This window comes from Perognathus longimembris, chromosome 17 (assembly GCF_023159225.1).
Source record: "Perognathus longimembris pacificus isolate PPM17 chromosome 17, ASM2315922v1, whole genome shotgun sequence".
In the NCBI taxonomy this organism is placed as follows: Eukaryota; Metazoa; Chordata; class Mammalia; order Rodentia; family Heteromyidae; genus Perognathus; species Perognathus longimembris.
Window position 1 is genome coordinate 47,392,930 of NC_063177.1, and position 25,419 is coordinate 47,418,348.

A 25,419-nucleotide genomic window follows, 5' to 3' on the forward strand; every position below is an offset into this window, starting at 1 on the left:
ACTCGGGCACCCCTGCAGTTCCCCTTCCGGGGAGAGGAGGGGGGGGGAGTGGTGTTGGGGAAAGTGCCGCAGTGGGGAGCCTGCGGCCGGGCCTCTTCGGGTGCTTTGCTCCCCCACCACCCCCGCCTTTGCTGTGCTGCAGCGCCCCAGTATCCGTGCGGTGCGGATGGGATGCCCGCAGCCGGGCTGAGTCAGCATCCCCGGCCCGGGGCGCGCGCTCAGCCCGCGGAGGCGGCGCCCGCACAGGTGCACGGCTGCCTTCCCCCCCCCCCCGCCCCCGCCCGGAGCGCCCTGTAGGGGATCGGGAGGTCTGGGGCGGGGGTGGGGGGTGGGGATAGGGCGCCCCTCGTTCCGAAGTCCCCGGCCCTAGGTGCTGGGAACTGAGCTGTGTGATGCCCGGAAAGCCCCAGTTAGAGGAGTTTCTCTTGGGGAACCACGCGTCTGTCGGAGGATCTGGCACATTTCAGAGCTGGAGGAGAAGGGGGGGGGGGGGCGCAAACTCAGCTTCGGGATCTCCCTCTTCGTACCTGCGGGGTAAATTGGGAAACAGTTCCCGAGCTCCAGGCCTTTATTTTTCCCCCTTTCTCTGCGGACTTTGGTTCCCTCACTTAGGGTCGCACCGAGTATCGTGCGTAGAAACTCCGGGGAACCTAAGTTTGGGAGTGTGCACCCAGGGTCGCCACTGGGAGGAGCCTGCGATCGGAAATTCAATTAAAAAAAATCTTTCCTTGCTTGTGGATTGGTTTCACGAGCACAGGCTCCGTGCCTCCTCGGTTCGACGCCATCCTTTGCTGGGAACCTGTGGTGGGGGGTTAGTGGAGATCAACGCCGTTGGGGGCAAAGCACCCCGGTGGCTGCTAGTACTGTCCTACTGCCCAACAGCCCTGCAAGCTTGTAGGATGCCATAGCTGGACAGCTCAGTTCCAACTCGGTGAAATGGATGTGATACAGGGTTTGGTTCCTCCGAAGTGTGACGCGGCTCAGGGGCTGGCCAACGGTGCTTCCCTGGCCCTTAGTGTTATTTATTATTTGGGATTTGTCAAGGCTAATCTAATACATATCCTATGAGAAGTCATTTATGAGTTTTTCTTTTTTTGTCGGTTGTGGGGCTTGAACTCGGGGCCTGGGTGGGGTCCCTGAACCTCTTTGTGCTCTAGGCAATTGCCCCACCACTTGACCAGTGTTTAATCAAAGATAAGTCTCAATGGGGACTTTTCTGCTTTGGCTGGCTTTGAACCTTCATCCTCAGATCTCAGCTTCCTGAGTAGCTAGGATTACAGGCCTGAACCACCAGCACCCAGCTGGATGAGTTTTTCTTTGAAGACTCTACCTGTTTTTCTTTATGTATGGTGTATTCATTGTATATCTTCAAGAGGGGGGAGGAGGGTACAGAACTCAAGGGGAAAAGGGTGAAAAAGTGCAGCCATGGAGCTTACTAGACACGGAGAAAGTGAACTATAGAACTGGAGACCGGGAAGGGACTGGGAGAGAATGAGGCAACAGAAGACAGTGTACAAAGGGAAATGTAATCATTACCTGACTGGAGAAATTGCAATTCCTTTTGTTTGTTTTTTGCCAGTCCTGGGGCTTGACTGCAGGGCCTGGGCACTGTCCCTGGCTTCTTTTTTCTCAAGGCTAGCACTCTGCCACTTGAGCCTCAGTGCCACTTGTTGCTTTTTCTGTGTATGTGGTGCTGAGGAATCGAACCCAGGGCTTCATGCATGCTAGGCAAACACTCTACCACTAGGCCTTATTCCCAGCCTGCAATCCCTCTTTACATCACCTTTAAGATAACAAAGTAAATGTTTTTTTTTTTAAAAAGGAATCTACTTATGATGGTTTTAGAGGTAGATTTTGATCAGTAAACCATAAACCGTGTTAATGTTGGAGAGCCTATAGACATAATCTTGTAGAGTTATGGTCTTCCCCATTAGTATTAGTACCTAGTTTAGTGTCTTACTACACTAGGTTAGTCCCTTCTAGCAATCAATAAGGGAAATTTTTTTAATTAATTTTTTAATGAGTCTCTCTCTTACCAATGCTAGTGCTTGTTTGTTTTGAGATAGGGTCTCATCTGTGTAGCCCAAGCTGTCCTTGGTCTCATAATCCTCCTGCCTTGGCCCTCTCAGGTGAGGGGATTACAAGCATGTGCTCCCGTGTCTTGCTGCCTCTGCTGGATTTGGTTGTTTAGATAGCCCAGGCCAGCCGTCCGACTCATAGCCCTCCTGCTTCAGCCTCTCTTGTGCTGAGATTACTGTTAGATATCACCATGTCCCACTGCTCATGCTAGTCTGTAACTTCCGGGTTCAAGCCATCATCCAGCCTAAGCATTGCCAGTTTGGATGTCCAGGTTCCTAAGCATTGCCAGTTTGGGTGTCCAGGTTCCTAAGCATTGCCAGTTTGGATGTCCAGGTGCCTCACGCTTGCCTAGCTGTTCATGTACATTTAGTATGTTGCCGTGGATGCTGGATTGTCTTGTTGAGGAATTTAGGGGTGTAATCCATCATTTAACAGGGGTGGCTCCAAACAATTCGCCTGAAATCTTGGCACTTCTGCATCTGGATATTGAGACAAGGGTTCAATGAAGCGGGGCGGGAGGGGGAGGCGAGGGAATTCCCATGTAAATATCTTGACCAAGTGAAATCCAACTGTTAGTATTGTTACTCTTGCTTTTGGTATTAATTATAATTATCTTTTTATGTTTTATGTTTGGTCTGATTTTTAATTCCATCAGCAGGCTTCTTGCAAATAGTTTTCCTCAGTTTAGGGATTGAGGCCCAGAGTACTAGATGGCCCAGTGTGCCACACTGTATTTGTAGAATCCTAACTCTTCTCCAAAGTTGACTTTGGCCTCGTGCATTTAGATAATGGAGAGGTGGTTGGAGATTACCCTTGATAGCCCAGTTAGGAGGGCCTTGCCTTCCCTCCATCCTTCTAGGCCAAGTATGAAAACCTGCTTTTTTTGTTTTTCATTTCTTCAGGAAATGTATTGCATTACCATGCTAATCACCACCTCCCCCCAACAAAACTAACTCTGTTTAGTTCTAAATAAGAACAAAAGAACCTTTAGAGACTGGCATCTAGGACCGGGAAAGTCAGGAAATGAAACTAAGGCTTCAGCTCTCCTGCTGGTCCCCTCTGTGGGTTTTTGGGAGCCCTGGAGACAGGTAGAACCCTTGGTCCTTCCTTCTCAAGGAGCGAGGCTGAGCTGCCCTGCAAAGCAACCTCCACATCTGCTGGAGGAAAAGCCAGCTCCTCACCCTGCCCAGACTACCCTTTTCAAGCCCTTTCACTTAGGATCATTTGCATGAGAACAGATTCCTTTGTGCAGAGTTGGCCTGCCAGTTCTCTGTCCACACTTCCAGTCCCCCAAGTCTTTGGGTTGGGTTGCTAGGCAGATATGACCCAGGCTTGCAAATCAGCTCCCTGTATTTCCCAGTCTGTGAGAACTTCAACTTGGTAAGTACATTGAAAGGCTTGTGGTGCGAAGCTGGAGTGGGGGGGGGGGGGGGGGGGGGGCGTGTCCCTCAAGGCTGCTTCTGTGGCTTCTGGGTCTTTAGGGCCTACACAGAGGAAGGGGGATGTGTGAGGGGGAAATCCCCTCAACCAATCACCTTTTCCTCTCTGTCCCTTTCTCCCTTCAGGGCTTGCATTCTGAATGATTGGACTGAATTCCATTGAGGATAATTCTTTTATTTTAAAATGTTCATAATTGGACTAGGAAGGTGGCTTAGTTGGTAGAGTGCTTGCCTAGCATGCATGAAGCCCTGGGTTCAATTCCTCAGTAACACATACAGAGAAAAAGCCAGACGTGGCGCTGTGGCTCAAGTGGTAGAGTGCTAGCCTTGAGCAAAAGAAGCTCAAGGACAGCGCCTAGGCCCCAAGTTCAAGCCCTAGGACTGGCAAAAACAAAACAAAAAAAACATAAGTAAATAAATAAATGTTTGATATCTGCTTGTTTAGATGACCATGAATGTCAAACTGTGCCCCCTTGGAGATCTGAGTAGATGGATTGTGTTTAGCTTGACATCTGTAACTCTCCTTCCCTTCCCTTTAATCTGGGGAGAAGTCCTGTACCTTGGGGAACCACAAAGACAGGCAGGGGGGCTCTCACTAGTGATGATGAAGATAATGATGATGATGATGAAAAAGAAGAAGAAGAAGAAGAAGAAGAAGAAGAAGAAGAAGAAGAAGAAGAAGAAGAAGAAGAAGAAGAAGAAGAATTAGCAGCTGCTGGGTTGCCAAGTTCACTGAATGGACTTGTGTAAGGGACCTCCCATTTTGCTCTTGGCTCTTAGGACAAGTGACTTGACCTTTGACCTTTGTCTCCTAGAGAATTGAGAACAGAGGTTGGTGGAGTCCAGAGCAGGAGAGGAGGACATTGAAAGGCCCCACAAAAGGGCTGTGAGCCAAGGGAGGATGCACAGCCCAGCAAGAGAGGAAGATAGGAGGGGGATGAGCGTATCTTGTATTGGGGGACAATAAGGTTACCCACAGCCATGAGGACTGTAATGTGCATTCGATCACACCCCCTATCATTCAGAGCTGTGTCCAGGACTTGGTCCTGGGTGTGACCATTAACTCTGGAGTGACTTGTTTTCTTGTTTTGTTTTTGCCTGTCCTAGGCAGGGTCCCTGAGCGCCCTTTGCTCTAGACTAGCTTTCTGCCGCTGGAGCCACAGCTCTACTTTGGGCTTTTTCTGTGACTAATTGGGGATAAGAGTGTCACCGACTTCTTGCCTGGTCTGTCTTCAAACCACAATCCTCAGATCTCTACATCCTGAGTAGCCAGGGTTACCAGTATGAGCCAGGGGCACCTGGCTTGGAGTGATTGGCTTTCAACCTTGAGTTTCTTCTTTTGGACTTAAGTCTTCCCAGCTTAGTGCTCTTGGAGTGTGATACTCTCAGAGTTTATAAAGAGAGAGAGAAGGGGCTGGGGATATGGCCTAGTGGTAAAGTGCTCACCTCATATACATGAAGCCCTGGGTTCCATTTCTCAGCACCACATATATAGAAAACGGCCAGAAGTGGTGCTGTGGCTCAAGTGGTAGAGTGCTAGCCTTGAGCAAAAAGAAGCCAGAGACAGTGCTCAGGCCCGGAGTCCAAGCCCCAGGACTGGCAGAGAGAGAGAGAGAGAGAGAGAGAGAGAGAGATCCTTAGAACAAGAAACAAGGTTAATCTCATTGCATTTGGGAATAAATCCATGCTGTATTAGACTTTGTGTCTAGTCTAGGATGTGGGACATAGAATATGGGAAAGTGCAAGGTACCAGCCATTGATTTCTGCCTTGGTGGAATCAAGCTTTCTTTAGATAATTGTTGCTGTCACCCATGTTCCCAAAGGCCTAAGGAACAAAATCCCTACCCTTCTTCCTCCTTCCTGTGCCTTGTCCTAGCAACACATGAGGTCTCTGGTCTCTGCATGGTTCCCTGCAAGGCAGATCTTCATTTTAACCCATTGGCACCTGTGCGTTCATGCATTTCTAGCTGCTGGAACTGATATAGGACAGGTGCCGTGGAACTGTGTGATGGACAGGAAGCCTGGTAGGACCCTGCCCTGCTGTGGCCAGTGGAGACTTTAGTCTCCTTAGGAGAGCTTAGCAGGGATGCACAGAGAACCTCTGTCTTTCCCTCCCATGCCCCAGCTGTTCATTCATCTGCAGTCTCGTGATGAGTGCCGCCATCTTCCAGGCCACAAAACCACACCCGGGAGGATACAGAGCTTTCCTTCACAGTGCTTCCTATGGAAAGGATCTATGTGTGACTATTACCTTGCAACAAGAGGAGGAGCGTTTGTTTTTGTTTTTGGTGGCCCTGGGGTTTGTATTCTGTGCCTTGAGCTTGCAAGGCAAAGCACTCCACTTGAGCCGCTCCACTGAGGACCCCCCACTTTTTTGTGTGTGTTTGTTCTTTTTGAGATAGCCTCTTTCTTACTTTATATCCTGGACTGTGTTCCTCCTATTTGTGCTTCCCCACATCCTTGGAATGGTAGATCCTTGACACTGCTTCCAGCCCTTCATAAAGATGGAGTCTTAGGACCTTTTTTTTTTTTTTTTTGGCTCAGGCGGGACCTTTGAACCATGATCTCCCTGATCTCCACCTCCTGAGCAGCTAGGATTACAGGCACCAGCCATGGAATCAGATGGGTTTATTTTGTTTTTGTTCCTGTTTTTGTGGTGAGTGCTGCAGATTGAACCCAGGGCCTCAGACATGTTAGGGTAGTGCACTGCCACTTAGCGACCTCCTTCAAATACAGGTGAGAATTACAAGTGAGCCTCCCAAGGATGACCAACTAGAAAAGTCATCTGAGGTTAGTTAAGGAAATAGGGGATGAAAGTGGTTTTCAGAGTGGGGCCTGGGCAGGCTGGATTTCCTTTTGTTCATTAAATACACTCATTCCGCAAATATTGATTGAATACCCTTTGAGGAGTTACTCACTTTTGGAGTGTGCATGCAGGGATTCTATGTTTTACTTGAATCTCTGGCCTGTGTCCAGGACCAGCCATACTTTTGGATGTTTCTGATGTTGAAATATGATCTTCCTCCCTCCCTCCCGCCTCTTTTTGTTTCTTTTTGTCATGGGGCTTGAACTCAGGGCCTGGGTACTGTCCCTGAGCTCTTTCACTCAGGGCTAATGTTTTACCACTTTGAACCACAGCTCCACTTCCGGTTTGGGGGTAGTTAATTGGGGGTAAGAGTCTCATGGACTTTTCTGCTTGGACGGCTTTGTACCTCCATCCTCAGATGTCAGCCTCCTGAGTAGCTGGGATTATAGACCTGAACCACCAATACCAGACTCCTCCTTTCAATTAGCATCAGCAAAAGGAAGATTCCTCCTCTATCTACTTTTCAGCTCGACCTCAAAACCAGATTTGCTGGAAGGCAGCTTACAGCCACAATGCCAGACATCTCTAGAGTCTGCCCAGCGGAAGGATCTAGCTCAGGTTTACCCAAGAGGACACAGCTGACCCAAGTTAGGAACTTTGAAAATACAAACCAGAATAGCACTTGACTTTCTGAAGCTGGTGTTTTGTAAGTACGAGGTGTTTGTAAGTTCTTCCTTCTCTGGCCTCAGAATCCAGTAGCAGAGTGTTCTGACTATCATTTCCCTGCCGTTACCTACAGTGAGCTAGGATTTCACCATCCACACTCAGAAAGGTTTTGTTGAATATACATTTCAGTGAGGCTTGCCTGGTGCTTTCTCAGAGCATTCTCATCTTTGTTATCTCTTGCTGGGCACCAGTAATCCTAGCTACTCAGTAGGCTGAGGTCTAAGGATCACTATTGGAAGCCAACCCTGGATTGGAAACTGTGAGAGAAATGCTTTTCTCCAATAAATCACCAAAGAGCCAGAAGTGTTGCTGGGGGCTCAAGTGGCAAAAAGCTAAGGGACAGTGCCAAGGCCCTGAGTTCAAGCTCCAAGACCAGCAAACACACAAAAAAGTTATCCCTTTAAAAAAATAAAGTGGAAAGATAGAATAACAATAGCCAGTATATCCGAGCATTTACTGAGAATTTGTGTTGGATTATTGGATTCCTATGAAGCATTTCAGGTAGAGGATGTTTATTTACCATGGAAGCTTGTAGGTAAATGAGGTAATCAAGACATCTTTTTCTTGACATGGGTCAAACACATTTCCTAGATTAACTCTCCAAAAGACACATTTGCCAAAGTAACGGCTTCATCAAATTCCACATCCTTTGCCCAAATTATAGGGTAGCACTGGTCCCCCCCTCCCCCAACCTCAGATGTTCTTAGATAAAACCTTGGCAAGAAGTGGGCTTAGTGTGCTCAAGATGCCAGGATTTGATCCTAGAGAGTAGGGGGAAGGGTTGGAAACAACAGCAATGTGTTTCTCTGTTCTGGAAGCTGGGAATCTCAGATAAAGACATCACTCAGGCTCATCTGGTTCCTGACAAGGGATCTTCCTGGCCCGCTGATGGCCTGCTCACTTGGTAGAGAGAAAACAAAGCTCTTCCATCTCTTCATTCTCCCATGAGCAGCCCCTCCTCCCATGGTCTCCTTTAAGCCTAATTGCCTCTCACAAGCCTTCTCCAAATTCCATCACACTGGGAATTAGGGCTTGACAGAAGTTTTAGTGGTAACCAAAACCTTCATTCTATAACAGAATCTAACACATTTCCTTGGAGAGGTGGAATGAATCTAGAGCAAGGATGCTTATACACATATACAGAAGATAGTATAGAAAATTTGCTTAAAATTTCCCTCTTCTCATACAAAAGTGATATATATATATATATATGAGATTATGGGGCTGGGAATATGGCCTAGTGGTAAAGTGCTCGCCTCATATTCATGAAGCCCTGGGTTTGATTCCTCAGCACCACATATATAGAAAAAGCCAGAAGTGGTGCTGTGGCTCAAGTGGTAGAGTGCTAACCTTGAGCGGAAAAAAAAAAAAAGAAGAAGCCAGGGATAGTGCTCAGACCCTGAGTTCAAGCCCCAGGACTGGCAAAAACAAAACAAAATACTGAGATTAATTAACAGCACAAGAAGGAAGATAAGATGTAAGAAGTGTCTGGTACCAATGGCTCTGGCCTGGCCTCTAGTCTCTCACTTGGAAGACTGAGATTGAGAGGATTTAGTTGGAGGCCAGCCTCAGTATTAGATTCTCAAGATCCTCTCTCAACTAACAGGTGTGGTAGAATGTACCTGTCACTCCACTTACTCAGAAGATTCTAGGGCCTAGGTATGGAACTAGGCCAGAAGTATGAAAAAGAAAAGTATGAACATGAGTTGGAGAAGTGACTCCGATGTACAACAGCTGTCTAGCATACACAAGCTCCGAGTTCAAACCTCAGTACTGCAACAAGGAAAAAAAAAGTAATTGTCAAGTCTACTAGAAAACAACAACAAAAATGAACTGGATCTCTTCTAGAACTACAGTCCAGAAAGTACATTTATATTATTCTTTATTAGCTTACATTAATAGTACAAGGGGGCTTCCTTGTGATAAAGCCATAGAGCCATTTTACTTATAAATATATAGTAGGAAAAATATAGTGTAAGTAAAAAACTATTGTAGGAGGGGAAAAGTAACAAGGAGGCCAAGGGTGTTGATAGATAGCTATAATCCCAGTGCTCTGCAGAGACAGAAGGATCATCAGTTTGTGTCTGAGCTACATTGTGAGATCCTGTCTTGAAAAACAAAATCAACAACAACAACGGTTGACAAGCAAGTTTCTGACATGATTTCAGGTAGCTGACAGCCCTTCCCCCTACCCATGCCAGTCAGGAATTTTCAAGTACAGGAGAGAGTTGCAGAGCAAAGCTGGCCTTCGGCAGTGTAGCTGCTCTCTGTTTTTCTGATCTGTGTTGCACGACCCAGTTATAATGTTCACAGGGCTCCTGAGCTTTTAGCTGCATGGCATGAGGCCACCTTGGCTCTCCTGGATTGGCTTGTGCTACATGGTTTCCTTCTGTGACAATCTCAACAGGCGGTCTTGGCCTAAAAGTAGACAGGATGTCCTCTGCCCTTCCCTGTGGATGGCCTTCCTGGCATCTCTGGGCTCCCAGAAGAGATGTTCCTGACCGCGGGTTCTTGCTTGAGATTTCCAAGCTTAAAGCGATGAGGTCTCCATGCTTAAATAAATGGAAGAATGAAGCCCCTCCCCCTTCTCATTTCTCTGTTCTTCTGTCTCCTTTTTTTTTTTTTTTTTAATACTGCTAAAGATCAAACCCAGGGCCTTGTGCATGCTAGGTAGATAGTCCTCTACAGAGCTATAGACCTAACCCAAATAAAGGATTTCTAAAAATTTGTTTTATTTTGTTTTGAGACAGTCTTGCTGTACAGTGCAGGCTAGCCTGGAACTTTCTATATAGTCCCAGCTTAGGTTTGAATCCTCAGTCCTCCTATCTCCATCAGGCTGAAGATTTTGTTGTTTGTTTTTATTGCCAGTATTGGGGTTTGAAACTCAGCGTCTTGCACTCTTGCTTGGCTTTCTTTTGCTCATGGCTGGTGCTCTACCACTTGAGCCACACCTCCACTTCTGGCTTTTTGGTGGTTAGAGATAAGAGTCTCACAGACTTCTCTGCTCCAGCTGGCTTTCTTTGAACCTTGAGCACTAGATCAGTCTCCTAAGTAGCTAGGATTACAGATGTGAGCCACTGGTGCACTGTAATAATGCTATGTTAAAGATGGCCGTGGAATTTCTTTCCTGCTTGTGTGGGGGCATCCTGTCAAGGGTCTACTTTGCATCCGTGGTTGAGATGAAATTGGGTCTTACCTCTTCTCTAAGAAATCAGTCTTCCCAAGTTGAGCCAGACTCCTACTTGACTTGGGGTGAAGAAAGGGACCATGCAATAACTCTTTGTCCTGGCTGGGGTGCTATCTGGGTGCCTGGACTTAGAATGAAGCAAGATTTCAGGAGGTGTGGCTCCCTGGGTGGTAAACGCAGGGTGGTGACTGAAAGGGAGGGGGATTCTGCTTACTTCACCCTAGCCCTGTGGCTAACCTGGACTCATTTGGACTGCTGGGAGGGCCTCCTCACTGCTGAGCTCAGCTTCGCCCTTTAATAAGCTTCCTTGAGTGAGTATCTCTGCTGAGCAGCCCAGGGATTCTGCTACAATGTTATTCAGATCTTAGTCCCTTTGTGGGAGCTGCCTCCCATTTCCCTTCTCAGCACAAGCCTCCTGTTTGCTTTATGACTCCAGCATTCTTTCTCCCTCCACAGCCTTTCCTTTGCCTCTCACCTGAGCTAGACCTTTGCACTTGGCATGCCATCTTCTTCCCACATGGATACCTCCTACCGTGGGGAGGAGCGGGTGCTCCATACACGTCTCTAGTATTACTTTCTATAGGGCAGTGACTATCCTCTTCAGCTGTCCACTCCTGGGCCCCTTCCTGCGTTGATTTTCTCTGCCACGCTCACATTTTATTTGTTTGACTTCTCCTCTGCAACCCTTCCAAACAAAAAGTATTTGGTGTGAGGCAGGGATTTCATTTGTCTCATTCATGGCTTTGTGCAGTGCCTGGATTAAAGGGCCAGTATGCATTTGTTGGACCAGTGACTAGATCTGTGGGGGGAAAATCATGTCAGACCTCAGATGGGCAGCTAGTACCCAAGGCCCTTGCTGGCATCACCCCCTCCCACCTCTGTGAGACTCCAGGCCCTGGCCAGCACACAGCCCATGTTCTGGTTTTTTGAGGTTAAATAACAGAATTTTGTAATAAGAGAACCCCCCCCCCACCCCCGCCCCGCTTCTTTGTCTTTTCTGGCCTCAGCTCATCAGAAACTGCTGTCTCTGGGAAACTAACAAAGCCCTCTGCCAGAAAAGTCTGTCCAACCTCCTTGTTATTTCAGCTGTTTTCAAGGGTCTCTAGGAAGATGCTTGGCCCAGGGAGGTCCATGGGGAGCCAGAGTCAGGTGATGGATTGAGGGGCTCAGGAAGCCCCAGGACACTGCCCAGCAGGTCTCCCGGTCATCTTACCCTCATCCTCCTGGCTGGCAGCCTTCAGGGCTAATTTCCCTGCTCATTAGTCAGGAAATGGATGGGAGATCAACCTTCTGCCTACCTGGCAGCCCTGCTTAAAATTTTGGTAAGGGCCTAGGGATATATATATATAGGTCAATAGTATAGCACCTGCTTAGCATACACACGGGAGGCCCTGGGTCCAAAAAGTCCATGAATAAAATGGAGATTGGCATGATTATGGCTCACATCTGTGATCTCAGCTATTTGGAAGGCAGAGGTTAAGAGGGTCACAGTTCAAGGCTAGACTGGAGGAAGTTAAAGAGACCTCATCTCGATCAATAAGCTGGGTTTGGTGGTAAGTACCTGTGATCCAAGCTAATTAGGAGGTATGGCTAGGAGGATCTCCATCTGAGAGTGAAGTCAAAAGCTCAACTGAGAGGGCTGAGGATATGGCTCAAGTAGTAAAGTGCCTCCCCGGAACGTGAAAGGCCCTGAGTTTAAACACAAGTGCTGTCAAAACAAGCATAACAACAGCAACAAAACAAAAATGGGCACCGGAGAATAGGAATGAGGACGAGGTTGACAGACAACCACTGATTGCTGTATTCCTGCCTGTGCATCACAGAAGCACGAGGAGCTGTTGAATTTGGGCACGCCAGGAATCTATCCCACCAGCCATGTAGAGATAGGAATAGTAGGGCTTCTTTGTGGGAGGTATTGAGTTTGGCAGTCAAGTTCCTCCCATCAGTGGAAAGAGAAATGAATGAATTCCCCAAAGACTGCTCCTTTGCTTTCCTTAGGTGGGTGGAGAGCTCCTTGCCAGTGCTTTGCCCTCCTACCCTGACTGCTGTGGGAAAATGGGGAAAGTAACGTGAGATAAGGTCCTGGGCCAGCAAGTGGGACCAGTTTCTTTAGGACAACTAGGCTCAATCCATCCATTGAGTGTTCCTTGTTTATTTGTTTTTGTCAGTTGTGGGACTTGAACTCAGGGCCTGGGTGCTATCCTGAAGCTCTTCAGCTCAGTGCTAGTGCTCTACCACTTTGAGCCACAGTGCCATTTCCGGTTTTCTGGTGATTAATTGGAGATAAGAGTCTCATAGACTTTCCCTTCCCAGACTAGCTTTGAACCCTCATCCTCAGATCTCAGCCTCCTGAATAGCTAGGATTACAGGCGTGAGCCACCAGCACCCAGCTGGGTATTTGGTTTGACTTTCCCTTTTAGCTAAAAAAGTAACTATAGGCTGGGCACCGGTGGCTCATGCCTGTAATTCTAGCTACTCAGGAGGCTGAGATCTGAGGATCAGAGTTTGAAGCCAATCCAGGCAGGAAAGTCCATGAGGCTCTGATCTCTGTTAATGACTGAAAAAGCCAGAAGTGGAGCTATGACTCAAGTGTTAGATTACCTGCGTTAAGTAAAAGAAGTGAAAAGACAGCTCTCAGGCTCTGAGTTCAAGCTTAAGGACACACACACGCACACATACACATCTATAAAGTGGGAAGGGATTAAATGTCTCCCCAGAGATCTGGCGTGCTGGGTAAATTAGCTTATTTCCATCTTGTGAAAATTTTAAGTTCTGTGTTAAGGATTCCCTTTGAAAATCCTTGTATCATGGAACTGTGGAAGTAAACAATCTATATGTACTTCTGTTTCAGCTTCTTTCAGAAGTGATTTTTTTTTCCCTCCTGGAACTCTTGTACTTTGAGTCATTCTTAAATGGATTATTGACCAGGAATGAGGTCTCTTCAGGACTCCTAGGCTAAGCAGCTTTAACATGAAAAGCATTCTAGGACCATTGCTCAATGCTCAGGAGCCTGTGGAATGAGGCTGGAAATTAAGGTGAACAAGTATTTGTTAAGTAATCTCCTTGTGCAAGAGACTTCCAGAAAGACTTCCCCCCAAAAAGAAATCGTCCAGGGCCTCAAGGTCATCAAACATTGACTTCATGCACTGAACTGAGTTTGAAATCACTCTCTGTTTGGAAAGAGGAAGAATTTGCATTTTTGAACAACAGATTCATTGGACTTCTGAAGATCTTGGCTGTTTGCTTGGACTTCCTTTTATTTTGATTAAGGAATATCTGCCCCTCATTTACATACTCCCGCCTACCCCCATCCTCTGGCTGACTGGGAACAGAGCTCCAGGCCTACTACCATTACACACTGGTTCCTCTCCATGTTTAACGGAGGCTTTTATTTGGTCTAGAATTTTAGCTCTGTTTTTTCACTACCTTTGAAGTGAACTAGGACAATGACATCCCCAGCTCTATTTGTAACAGGTAGCTGAAAGTCTAACCCCAGCTTACAAAACTTACTGTGATAGATTGCCTTGGTCTTTGGCAGTTGGAGCTGAGTCATCTCTACTTAGTCTGTCCTGTACCCGTCTTATCTAAGGCCAGAGTCAGGATGGTTTTTGTTTTCTAGCTCTTTCCTACTCCAAGAATGAGCCAAGGACTAACAGTGTAGGTCTCACTTGGGAGCTTAATTGACATACAGATCCCAACCCTAGCCTCATATACAGTCTGGCTTGTCTTTTCTCTTCTCCTCCCTCTCCCTCTCCTCCTTTCCTTCCCTCTCTTTTCTTCTTCCTCCTCCTTTTCCCTTCTCTCCCTTCTCCCTCCCTAATGCTACTGATGGAACTCAGGATCTCACACATTCTAGGCAAATGCTCTATCTCTGTTATATCTCTAGCCCTATATTTTCCCACTAAAGATTTCATGATTTGGCTGACCATGGTTGTACATGTAATCCCAGTACTCAGTAGGCTGAGGCAGGAGGATGGCAAGTTTGAGACCAGCTTGGGCGACCTAACGAGTCCCAGGACTGCCTGGGTTGTACAGTGAGATCTTTGTCTTAAAAAAGAAAAAAATTACATAATTAACTGGGTGCCAGTGCCTTATACCTGTAATCCTAGCTACTCAGGAGGCTGAGATCTGAGGATCGGGGTTCAAAGCCAGCCTGGGCAGGAAAGTGCATGAAACTCTTATCTCCAATTAACCTGCAAACCAGAAGTGGCACTGTGCCTCAAGTAGTAGAGCTCTAGCCTTGAGCTAAAGAGCTCAGGGACAGCCCCCAGGCACAGAGTTCAAGCCCTATGACTGACACACACACACATACACGCACACACATTACATAATTAGGGTGTAAAGGGACATATTTCCAGGATTTTTTTGAATTTTTTTTACATTTAATTACAAACATGCAGGTTGAAAGTATTCTATAGTGAATAGCCACATCGCCACCACCTAGACTCTATTATTAATTTTGTTGCTACATGTCTTCTTTTCCCCCCAAATTAATTTCTATCAGGAGTGGGGGGATGGAAAGGACATGTGTACGCTCTGGTCTTAGGCTTGAACTCAGGGCCTGGGTACTGTCCCTGAGCTTTTGCGTCATGGCTAGCACTCTACCACTTGGGCCACAGCTCCATGTCCAGCTTTGTGGTAGTTAATTGGACATAAGAATCTCCTGGACTTTTCCTGCCTGGGCTGGCTTCAAACTCTGCTCCTCCGATCTCCATCTCCTGAGTAGCTAGGATTACAAGTGTGAGCCCCTGGCATCTGACTCTATCAAGAATTTTATGTGAAAATGGTTAGGTTAGAGCATGAATGTTACAAAGACTTGTGTCTTAGTCCTAATGATCTAAACATCTAGAATTCTCAGTGAGTTTAACCAGGTCACAATTAATTTGGGAATTTCTTGTGAATCAGAGGCACGTGGTGGTAAGAGGGGGCTGCCCTGGGATTTAGCAGAGTTGGGGGGGCTGGTCCTTCTCTCCCCACCAAGAACACTGGGCCTCCATATCCCATCTACCTTGTGCGTGGGTAGAGAGAAGTCATCTCTCATATTACTTCTGACCCTGTAACTAGAGGTGCATTGCAAATATTATTGTCATGGCATTTCAGGTGGAAGAAACTGATGAGCCTGTTAAATATTCAAATAAGAAGGAAAACATCTGTTGGCGTGGAAAAATGATTATTTCCTAAGCTACTGGGTAAAACACAGCTGCACTGGCAGTTTTAACACTGTTTTCTTGTCAATTTTTGTTCTTTCAGGAAACCTGACAGAAACCTCAACCATCTGGAACTTAGAAACTCATTTGGGGCTGACTGCGGCGTCCAGAACATTCAGGTGTTCTTCAGATGGGAGAATGTATCTGACAGGCACCAGATGGAGTCTCACACAGATGCAAGGGCTGCGTTGTGACTTTTAACATCCTTGATGACAGAGGGGTGATTTGCTGTGTGGCCAAAGAGCAGTCATTGACGGTGGCGTGTAATCGTAGCACGCACGGGCCATCGGGCTATCGTATTAAGCTGCAGTTGTGAAGTATCTCCTACAGAGAGGAACTTACAGTGGGTTACCAGTCTCCTGACTCTCTGGGATTAGGGTTTCAGATGGAGTCCTCATTTCTATAGCCTCTCCCATCCCTGTAGCACCATTACCCCTGCCGTCATCCATCTCACACACACACACACACACACACACACACACACACACACACACACACACTCTGCACCTGCTCCCCAGGGACTTCCTGCACTGCAAGTGGGCAGACAGCGCACTGAGGAAGATCTCTAGACAGAAGGAATCTGCTTACCAGCATGAGCTGGCTTCTTCTGAAGGTTTTGTTGGTGGGAGTGAGCTTCTCTGGATTTCTTTACCCTCTTGTGGACTTAGGTATCAGTGGGAAAACAGTGGGCCAGAAACCAAATATAGTGATCATTTTGGCTGATGACATGGGATGGGGTGACCTGGGAGCAAATGGGGCCGAGACCAAGGACACTGCCAACCTGGATAAGATGGCTTCGCAAGGGATGAGGTGAGTGTTGAAGATGTCAAGCTCGCATCTCTGTGGATGTCTCTGCCCAGTTCTTAAATCATGTGCGTGCATGTTGATTTTATTTCTTATTCATTCCGTTTAAAGCCAGTTGGCCAGCATGAGGAAAATCATCTGTTATCCACCCACTTACCCATCCATACATCCACTCATTCATCCACCCACCCATTTCTCCATTCATCTGTTCATTCACCCACTCACTCATCTATCCGTCCATCCTTCTATCCACCTAGGTACCCCATCTATCCTATCTACTCCCCACATCCATCCATCTGCCTACCTACCCACACACCCTCCAAGCCATCCAGCCAACATATATGGAGTGTACATATATATTAGAAGCTGGGAATACAGAGGCAAAAAAAAAAAAAAAGACAGAGATCGTTGCCTTCAAGTTACTTTCTGGCAGAGGGGACAGGTTAAAAGGAATGTCAGAATTACAATTGAGTCATGGATACCTTTCTTTTTGTTTTCAAAAAAGCAAAGTAAGAATTTTACAGTTGAGTCATATATGAGTCTGTGTTTAGGTGCGTGAGGGTGTTAGCATTCCCATGACTGCTACAAAGGAGAGGTTGCACATCTGCAGAGTTGCATTGGAACAGCTCCCTGCTTTTCCCACATAGAGGGAGAACAAGTATCAGAGCTGGCCAATATCTGCATTAAAAATTTTTTGCTTTGAGACATTTTTGATCCTCTTAACTCAGCCGTTTGAGTGCTGGGATTACAGGCGTGCATCACCATGCCCAGTTGACTTTCATGTTGTTTTTCTGGCCACTGTGGAGCAGATGGGCTAGTATGGATCCTGTCTGCATTGTATTACTCCATGCCTCAGTTTAGGCCGGGGAATCATTCTAGCTGCTTGGGACAGCACATGGAGAATCTCTATACAGCTGCAGCCACTTGTAGCCCTAATCTGAGGGGAAAAGACATACCTGGGTAGAAAGATCTCCACATCTGGCTTCTCTACCCCTTTTAGCCATTTTTCTCACCTCACCCAAGATGAACTTTCTTGAATCACTTTCCTGCTTCCCAGCCTTTGGAGGCATTTTGTAGCCCTAAGTCCTGAATGATCTCACAAACTGGGTTTCTTCTCCACCTTCCATCTCCCAGGTCTCTTTCGTAGTCCTCTCCCCATGGTGGGCCTCACCTCGGTGGTGAGCACTTCCCGTGCACTGTCCTGTTTCACAGGTTGCTGCTCACTACTTAAGTCCCTGCCCCCTTGGGCTCCTCAGGGCCAGTATCCCAGGCACCTGAGGTGTACCCTGACCTTGCAGCTTCTCAGGGTGATTGTTTTCAAACTTGTTTGCCTGTCATGCAGTGAATCTGCCTCCCTTCCCCCATCAGATTGATCAGAACATCAGAATGTGACCTCATTTGGAAAGTCGGTCTTAATAAGTGTTAAAGCGGGCTGGGAATATGGCCTAGTGGCAAGAGTGCTTGCCTCATATACATGAAGCCCTGGGTTCGATTCCTCAGCAGCACATATATAGAAAAGGCTAGAAGTGGCACTGTGGCTCAAGTGGCAGAGTGCTAGCCTTGAGCACAAAGAAGCCAGGAACAGTGCTCGGGCCCTGAGTTCAAGCCCCAGGACTGGCAAAAAAAATAATAATAAAGGTTAAGGGCTGGGAATATGGCCTAGTGGCAAGAGTGCTTGCCTCCTATACAAGAAGCCCTGGGTTTGATTCCCCAGCACCACATATATAGAAAACGGCCAGAAGTGGCGCTGTGGCTCAAGTGGCAGAGTGCTAGCCTTGAGCAAAAAGAAGCCAGGGACAGTGCTTAGGCCCTGAGTTCAAGGCCCAGGACTGGCCAAAAACAAAACAAATAAATAAATGTTAAGGATTTTGATGATATCATAATGAATTTAGGGCAAAACACCTAAATCGAGTGACTGAGGTCCTTATCAGATGAAGGGTGGACACAGAGACAGGGAGAAAGTAATGCGAAGTAGAGGTAGGATTGGATGTGTTTGTTCCAAGGACTGAAGCAACCACCAAAAACTGGAGAGAAGGCCAAGAACAGCCTCCATTTCCCCCAACCCTGCTGATGTCTTCATTCAGACTTCCGGCTTTCTGCACTGTAGTTTCCAGTTGCCCAGTTGTAATTTGTTACAAAAGCAGCATAGACTCACACAGAAAACTCTCCTCTTTCTCTGAGCTCCAAGAAGGAAAGTGCAAGCTGGGTGCTGGTGGCTCATGCTTGTCATCCTAGCTACCCAGAGAGCTGAGACCTGAGGATCATGGTTTGAAGCCAGCCTGGACAGGAAAGTCCATGAGACGCTTATCTCCAATGAACTGCTCAGAAAAAGCCAAAAATGGCACTGTGGTTCAAGTGGTAGAGCCAAAAAGCTCAAGGGCAGTGCCCAGGCTCTGAGTTCAAGTCCCATGATTGACACCAAAGAAAGAGCAAAGTACCATGGGTATCTCCCACCCTTTCATATTTTTAGCATAGGCACAAGTTCTCTCACATGGTGAGCAATGAACACAACTGTTCATCAAGAGATACAGACTTCAGAGATAGAAAATGGCCAGAGGTGGCGCTGTGGCTCAGGTGGCAGAGTGCTATCCTTGAGCAAAAAGAAGCCAGGGACAGTGCTCAGGCCCTGAGTTCAAGGCCCAGGACTGGCAAAAAAAAAAAAAAAACCCAGCCTGGGAGATGGAGGCAGGAGGCTCTGACATTTGAGGCTGGTCTGGGGTACTTTGTGAGACCCCCAACTCATAAAACCGTCGTGCTCTAGGAGCTGATGGTCCTAAATGAAATGTCTCAAATACCACACGCACAAGTCACAAGTCTTTCCTGGGGAGAGATTTATTCCTCATTGCCTTTACCCCATTGTCAGAAAGACCTTTCTGTGTCAGTAGGTTAGGGGAGAGACAGGCCATCTACTGAATCCTGGTTTAGATTGCTGGCCCAGAGATTCTCCCCTTGAGCACATCATCCTGAGCAGAAGGGGTGCCCAAGGGGTCAGGAGCAAACCCAGTTTGGTAGGCTCTCCTATTTTTCTCTCCCCTTTGTGAATGTACTCTGCCCATCTGAGCCAGTGACAGTGGCCAGAGGGACAGCTGTCTGGGCCTGAGGTCGATAGCTTTGCGTTCTGGGCCTTGTTGACAGGAAAGCCAGGCTTCCTGTGAGGCCCCGTCTCTCCCCTGCTTACTCATGGCCGATAGGGAACCATGGCTTTCAGACGTGAACTCATTGCTAAGTAGGGGTTCGATGTGTCTGGAGAAGATGTCTTTTTGGTTGGGTTTTTTTTTAAACTGTATTTTGTTGTGTTTTCTTTTTTTGGTACTGGGGATTGAACCCAGGACGTTGCACTTGCTAGGCAAGCGCTTTGCCACTTAGCTACATCCCAGCCCGGAGAAGATGTCTTTTCTAGCATCTTTGGATGGACTCTTTTTTTTTTTTTTGTCAGTACTGGTGTTTGATCTTAGGTCCTAGGCACTGTTCTTAGCTTCTTTGCTCACTTGAGTTTCACAGACTTCTACCCAGGCTGGCTTTGAATCGTGATCCTCATATCTCAGCCTCCTAAGTAGCTAGGATTACAGGTGTGAGCCTCTGGGGACTGGCCTGGTCTGTTTCTTGCTGGCTATGTGACACTTGTTATCTAACTTTACTGAGTCTCAGTTTGCTCAGTGGGACCGGAAGGGCAACCAACCTCCGTGACAGGTTTATTGTGAGGCGGAATTGCCGTAAGCCATGGAGGCATGGCAGGAGTAGAAATGTCTAGCCAAAGTCTCATGGAGAGATCAATAACCAGTGGTGGGAGCTGGTCTCAACCAGCCAAGTCCACATTCTGCCCGCCACTCAGGTGAAGTGTGTGCTGGGAAGGCTCAGAGTGCAGCTGACAGTGCCTGGTGATTATTTGCGTGCATCGATTAGCAGTGTTTCCTCTTTGCACCTTGCTCTCACTTCCTCCCCCACCCCCTCCCCCAGCTGAGTCATGCCAATGCCAATGCAGCTGCGGCTTAGGAGCTCTAGGCACCGTGTCAGAAATCGATAATATTCACCACTCAAAGGTCACCGGCTCCCAGGGGCTTGAGGCTGCCTCTAAAAGAGGCCTCAGAGAGGAATGAATTGAGCTGTCCATTCGGCCCCACACCTGCCTTGACTTCTGCTCTCAGCATTGGCTTTTTTTTGCAGGTGTGTGTCAGCCCTCTTGGGACACTTGTTTTTTTTGTAGCCACTCTGCTGTCTGGGGCGAGTTTGCAATGATCTGTAGGACTGCAGGAACTGGGTCGACGCACTCTGCTGGCCACTGGCGAGGCCTTGCTTTCTGATGCATATACTCTAGGAGCAAGGACAGAAAGCCTTTTTATTTCTTTATTTTGGGTGCTGGTACTGGGGCTTGAACTCTGCTAAATCCCAGGGCCCTTGCACTTAACCTTGCCTGGACATTGTCATAAATGCCGACAGCACATCCACGACCCAAACCCTCGCTCACCCTCGTTTGGCTTTCTTGGGGCTTGCAGGAGGGCTCAAGGCTGGGCCAATGGGTGGGCAGCTGACGGAGAGCATCCTGTGCACGCTTATATTTTGGACTTGGTCCCAAAGGCAGGTAGGAGACCTAGGGAGACTGAAGAACTTGGGCTGCAGCTGATGGAATGTTCCAGGAAAGACAGAGGGCAGGCACACTGTAACATCCTCTTGGATGTTCACTTACAGTCCTAGTGATGGAGAGAGATGACTAGTGCGGAGGCACCAAGCTGCCTGCGTGTCTTACTGGAATTCCCATTGCTCCTGCTTGGCTTTTTTTTTTTTTTTTTTTTTTTAACTCAGACTGGCACTGCACCACTTCTGGCTTTTTGCTGGCTAATTGGAGATAATCATCTCTTGGACTGGGCTGGGAATATGGCCTAGGGGTAGAGTGCTTGCCTCGCATACATGAAGACCTGGGTTCGATTCCTCAGAATCACATATACAGATAAAGCCAGAAGTGGTACTGTGGTTCAAGTGGTAGAGTGCTAACCTTGAGGGGAAAACAACAACAAAAAGAAGCCAGGGACAGTGCTCAGGCCCTGAGTTCAAGCCCCAGAAGTGGCAAAAAAAAAATATCTTGGACTTTTTAATTTTTTTTTTAAACATGAACTAGCCCTGAACCACGATCCTCAGATCTCAGCCTCCTGAGTAGCTCTGATTATAGGGGTGAGTCACCAGTGCCTGGTTAAAAGGCCAATGAATTTTAAAATCTCTTTCTGCTCCCAAACCTTTAAATTATGAATAGAAGAAGAATCATTTTTATTCTGGTCACATAGTAATTAAGAGAGTTACCACATGAAGCATCATCCTCTATTTTTTTTTTAAAGTCTCTGAATATGAAAGCCGGACATACTTAATTTTGCAGTGTTCTAGCACTCCGGGGCTCGTTAGTGGCAATCTTTCCCATCAGCCTCTTCCCTGGCTCTTAATATGTGTAATTTATGCAATGGCAAGTTGCTTTGGTTTCTGTCTGGCCCCGTCTTAATTTGTGCTGATTTTCTTATTACTGTCTGGCCTTGCATTGCCAGCTTTGGCCCTTCAGATTTTAATGAGGACCCCTGTTGGTGAACCGGCTTGAGCCTGTCCTGATAGATTTTGGGGAAAACAACAACAACAACAACAAAGAGCCCTTTCCAATAACAAGGCCTTGTTAGCTTATTAATTAGTCCCTGCGGAATGGAGCCAGTGCCAGGAAGGGAGAGTAGAGGGGTGTGTGTGTGTGTGTGTGTGTGTGTGTGCAATATACAGGTTAGTTCTGAAGGCTGTACATTTTTTGGAGGGGGAGGGTTGATAGAGGTGTATGGTCAGGGCTTTCCAAAGACCTGAAAATAAAGGGATACATTGCAGGTGAGAGTTTAGCTGTGAACCTTAACACACTGTGGGGAAGCAACTCAGCCCCCAGAGCATCAGCTTAAGTGATTAGGTGAAAAATGGGCCAACACGTTTTTTTCCAATCTAATCCAATGACCGGAGTTTCTCTCCTACAGAAATTATTAGAACAGTCCTGCCCCACCGAAGCACTGTGCTTCAGACTGGGAGTTTGAAACACTAAACCCCATCCTTACAGAATGACCATTCTGCAAGGGAGCCATGTCTTGCTGGAGAGATGGGATTAGCCTTCCCCAAGGAGATGAGAGGCATTAATCCTGCCCAGGGAGAGACTACGCGGGGAGTAGAAGGGATAACATTCGAGCAAGGTATTTTTGGCACTGCCGAAGGTATTAGTCAGCTCAGGCAGCTGTAACAACAAATCCACAGATGGGATGAGGAACATTTCTCACCTTTCTGGAGGTAGAAATCCATAATTGGGGTGTCAGCATGGGTGGGTTCTGGTAAGGACTCTTTTCCTGGCTTGTAGATGGTCACCTTCTTTGGCAAGTTCTCTCTGTCCCCATCCATTAGCCTCCCCTAAAGTGTACAGTCTTCATAACTATCCTGCATTTTTTACCCACCCCCTAGCACAGTCCTAGCACAGTCTCCCCCCCCCCCCAATCCTAGTATAGCCTGTATTTGGCAGGGGTTAATTAATAAACTAACATGGCCTGGTTATTTAGAAAGCTTTTATTTCCCCTCACTTCTGTTTTCATAAGGCAAAGAAAAAGAGCTGTGCTCTTTTTTTTTTTTTTTTTCCTTCATGGAGACTCAGTTTTCATGACCCCATTCTAAATCTAATTATCTTCCAATCACTCTACCTCCAAACACCAGCACATTGGTGGTTAAAGCTTCCTGACTGAATTTTTAGGGAACACAAATATATAATCCACAGTAGTCAAAAATAAGAAATAATGGTTTTTGAGTATTCCAGACCCTTTGTCAAAAAGCAATCCAGGCAAGTACTAGTGGATTGATCATGCCTATAATCCCAGCTACCCAGGTGGCTGAGATCTGAGGATCATGGTTTGAAGCCAGCCTGGGAAGAAAGTCTGTGAGACTCTTTTATCTCCAACTGAGCACTAAAAATCTGGACGTTGAGGTGTGACTAAAATGGTAAAGCATCAGCGTTGAGTGAAAAAGCTGAGACAGCTCTGTGGCCCTGGGTTCAAGCCCCAGTATGGACACAAAAAGAAAAAGAAATGAATCCACAGAATTTTATAAGCCATTAGAAAGGATAAAATAATGGCATTTTCAGGGAAATGGATGGAGCTAGAACAAATCCTGTTGAGCTCTGAGATAAGCCAAGATCAGAGAGACCAATGGCACATGGTCTCCCTGATGCGGATGTTAGATTTAAAATGCAACGAGATATGACAAACAGGATTTAAGATATCAATATACAGTGAGACCAAAGGGGACAGTCTTGGGGAGAAAAGAACCAAATTGTAATACCCAAGCACCTGTTCATATGTACATAAAATAATATACAGACTGAAAAGAACTCCAAAGATAAGGGAACAAAGGACCTCTTCTTTTTTTCTTTTTTTTGGCCAGTCCTGGGCCATGGACTCAGGGCCTGAGCACTGTCCCTGGCTTCTTTTTGCTCAAGGCTAGCACTCTGCCACTTGAGCCACAGCGCCACTTCTGGCCATTTTCTGTATATGTGGTGCTTTGGAATTGAACCCAGGGCCTCATGTGTATGACACTAGGCCATATTCCCAGCCCCAAAGGGCCTCTTTTTAATTTGTCTTATTGCTTTTAGATAACTCTATATTCTTTACCTCATCTATGGTGTATACACTTGCACATCTGAAGGAAGCTGGGAGGAGGGCACAGAATGAGAGGAAAGTGGGTGGAAAAATATCGCAGAGGAGCCCATGGGCTGCCCTGGATATTGATGAGCGTGAGCTAAGCAACTCAAAGGCGTTGATGGGAGGGAGGGGATGAGAGAGAAAGAGGGAGCAGCTGATACTAAGCAAAAGGAAAAATGTACATATCACCCCATCTGGAGGAAATAGTTTTATTGTTAACGTTCGTAGCGTGCATAAGCTTTGTAGATTGGAATGATGATGCTTATCATTGTGAAGCTTGAAATGTGTTTGTGACTTTAGCTAAGTATAACTACGCCGCAATAACTATACCACAGTACTGTGAAATTTAGGTAGTTACTTAATCTCAATAAAGAAATCTTTGGGAGGAAAAAAAAACACCCCAAATTAATCCACAGTGGAGAAAACCCCCTTACCCTGGCAAACTTCAGTTCTTTTCTTTCTACAATTCATTTGAATTCCTGAAGCATGAATGAACTTCACCCTGACAGGGGCAAACGTCGGGCTCTGATTTCCTGTGTAGTTTGTGCTCAGGAGGAAACTTGTTGGCCATGCTGACACTCCAGTCCCAGTGTGAAGCTTGGAAGCGAGTCGGCCATGGCCTTGCTGGGTCTTGCCCAGTGTCATGCAGCTGTGTGCTCTTGTGTGCTTGAGTTAGGCTCTCACGTCGGATACCGCCAGGATTGAGTCAGAACCTTCCACGCTAACGTCATCTCCCACATGATGATGGCCTGGTTATCATAATGCCCTGCCAACTGGGTAATGGCCATCTTGTAACGGCCCTCCAGCTTTCCCTCAGATGGCTCTGTAGTTGGGAAGAGTGTGAGGATTTGGCTTGAGTAAGCCTAGGTTCAGACTCTAGCTCTGTTATCTCCTACTGTCTATAATCGTGAGCAGAGCACAGTGATTAAAAACAGGCCCTTGGTGTGAGATAGGTCTGTGTCACGCCAGCCATGTGGACTTGGGAAAGTGTTTCTGCTCTCTCTGCCTCTGCTTCCTAGGAAAGACTTGGTGACACTGGTGGGGGTGGGGGGTACGATTAGGAATTTGGAAGGGATGCTGAGGATTCAGCAAAATTGAGGTACTGAGCTACTATATTGTGTGAAGTGTAGGGAGAGTTGGGGGTTCAAGATGTTTCAGGAAGAAGAGTTCTTTGGTGTTGTGTAATGTGGTTATTAGTTTCTTAATGCTGCTATGGTGAATCCATATATTGAATGACTTGAAAGAATAGAAATGTATTCCGTCTGTGTTGGAAGCTAGAGGTTCAAGATCAAGGAGGTGCAGAAGACACTTTCCAAAGCTCTAGGGAAAGGTCCTTTCTTTTATTTTTCTCTTTTTTTTTTCTTGTCTATTCTTTCTGTGCCATTCCTCGGGCTTGAACTCAGGGCCTGGGTACTGTCCCTGAGTTTCTTTTACTCAAGGCTAGTGCTCTACTACTTAAGCCACAGTCCCATTTGTGGCTTTTTCT

The 25,419-nt window shown here is 46.8% G+C and overlaps 1 protein-coding gene across 1 annotated transcript in view; it reads left to right on the forward strand.

Moving 5' to 3' along the window:
• The first annotated feature begins 15,943 nt into the window (after positions 1–15,943).
• Positions 15,944–25,419, forward strand: part of Arsg (arylsulfatase G) — a 66,935-nt gene continuing 57,459 nt past the window's right edge. The window contains exon 1 of the mRNA XM_048367134.1: positions 15,944–16,254. Within this exon, the coding sequence (XP_048223091.1) occupies positions 16,037–16,254 (218 nt within the window). The 5' untranslated portion in view covers positions 15,944–16,036. The remainder of the gene's footprint in view (positions 16,255–25,419) is intronic.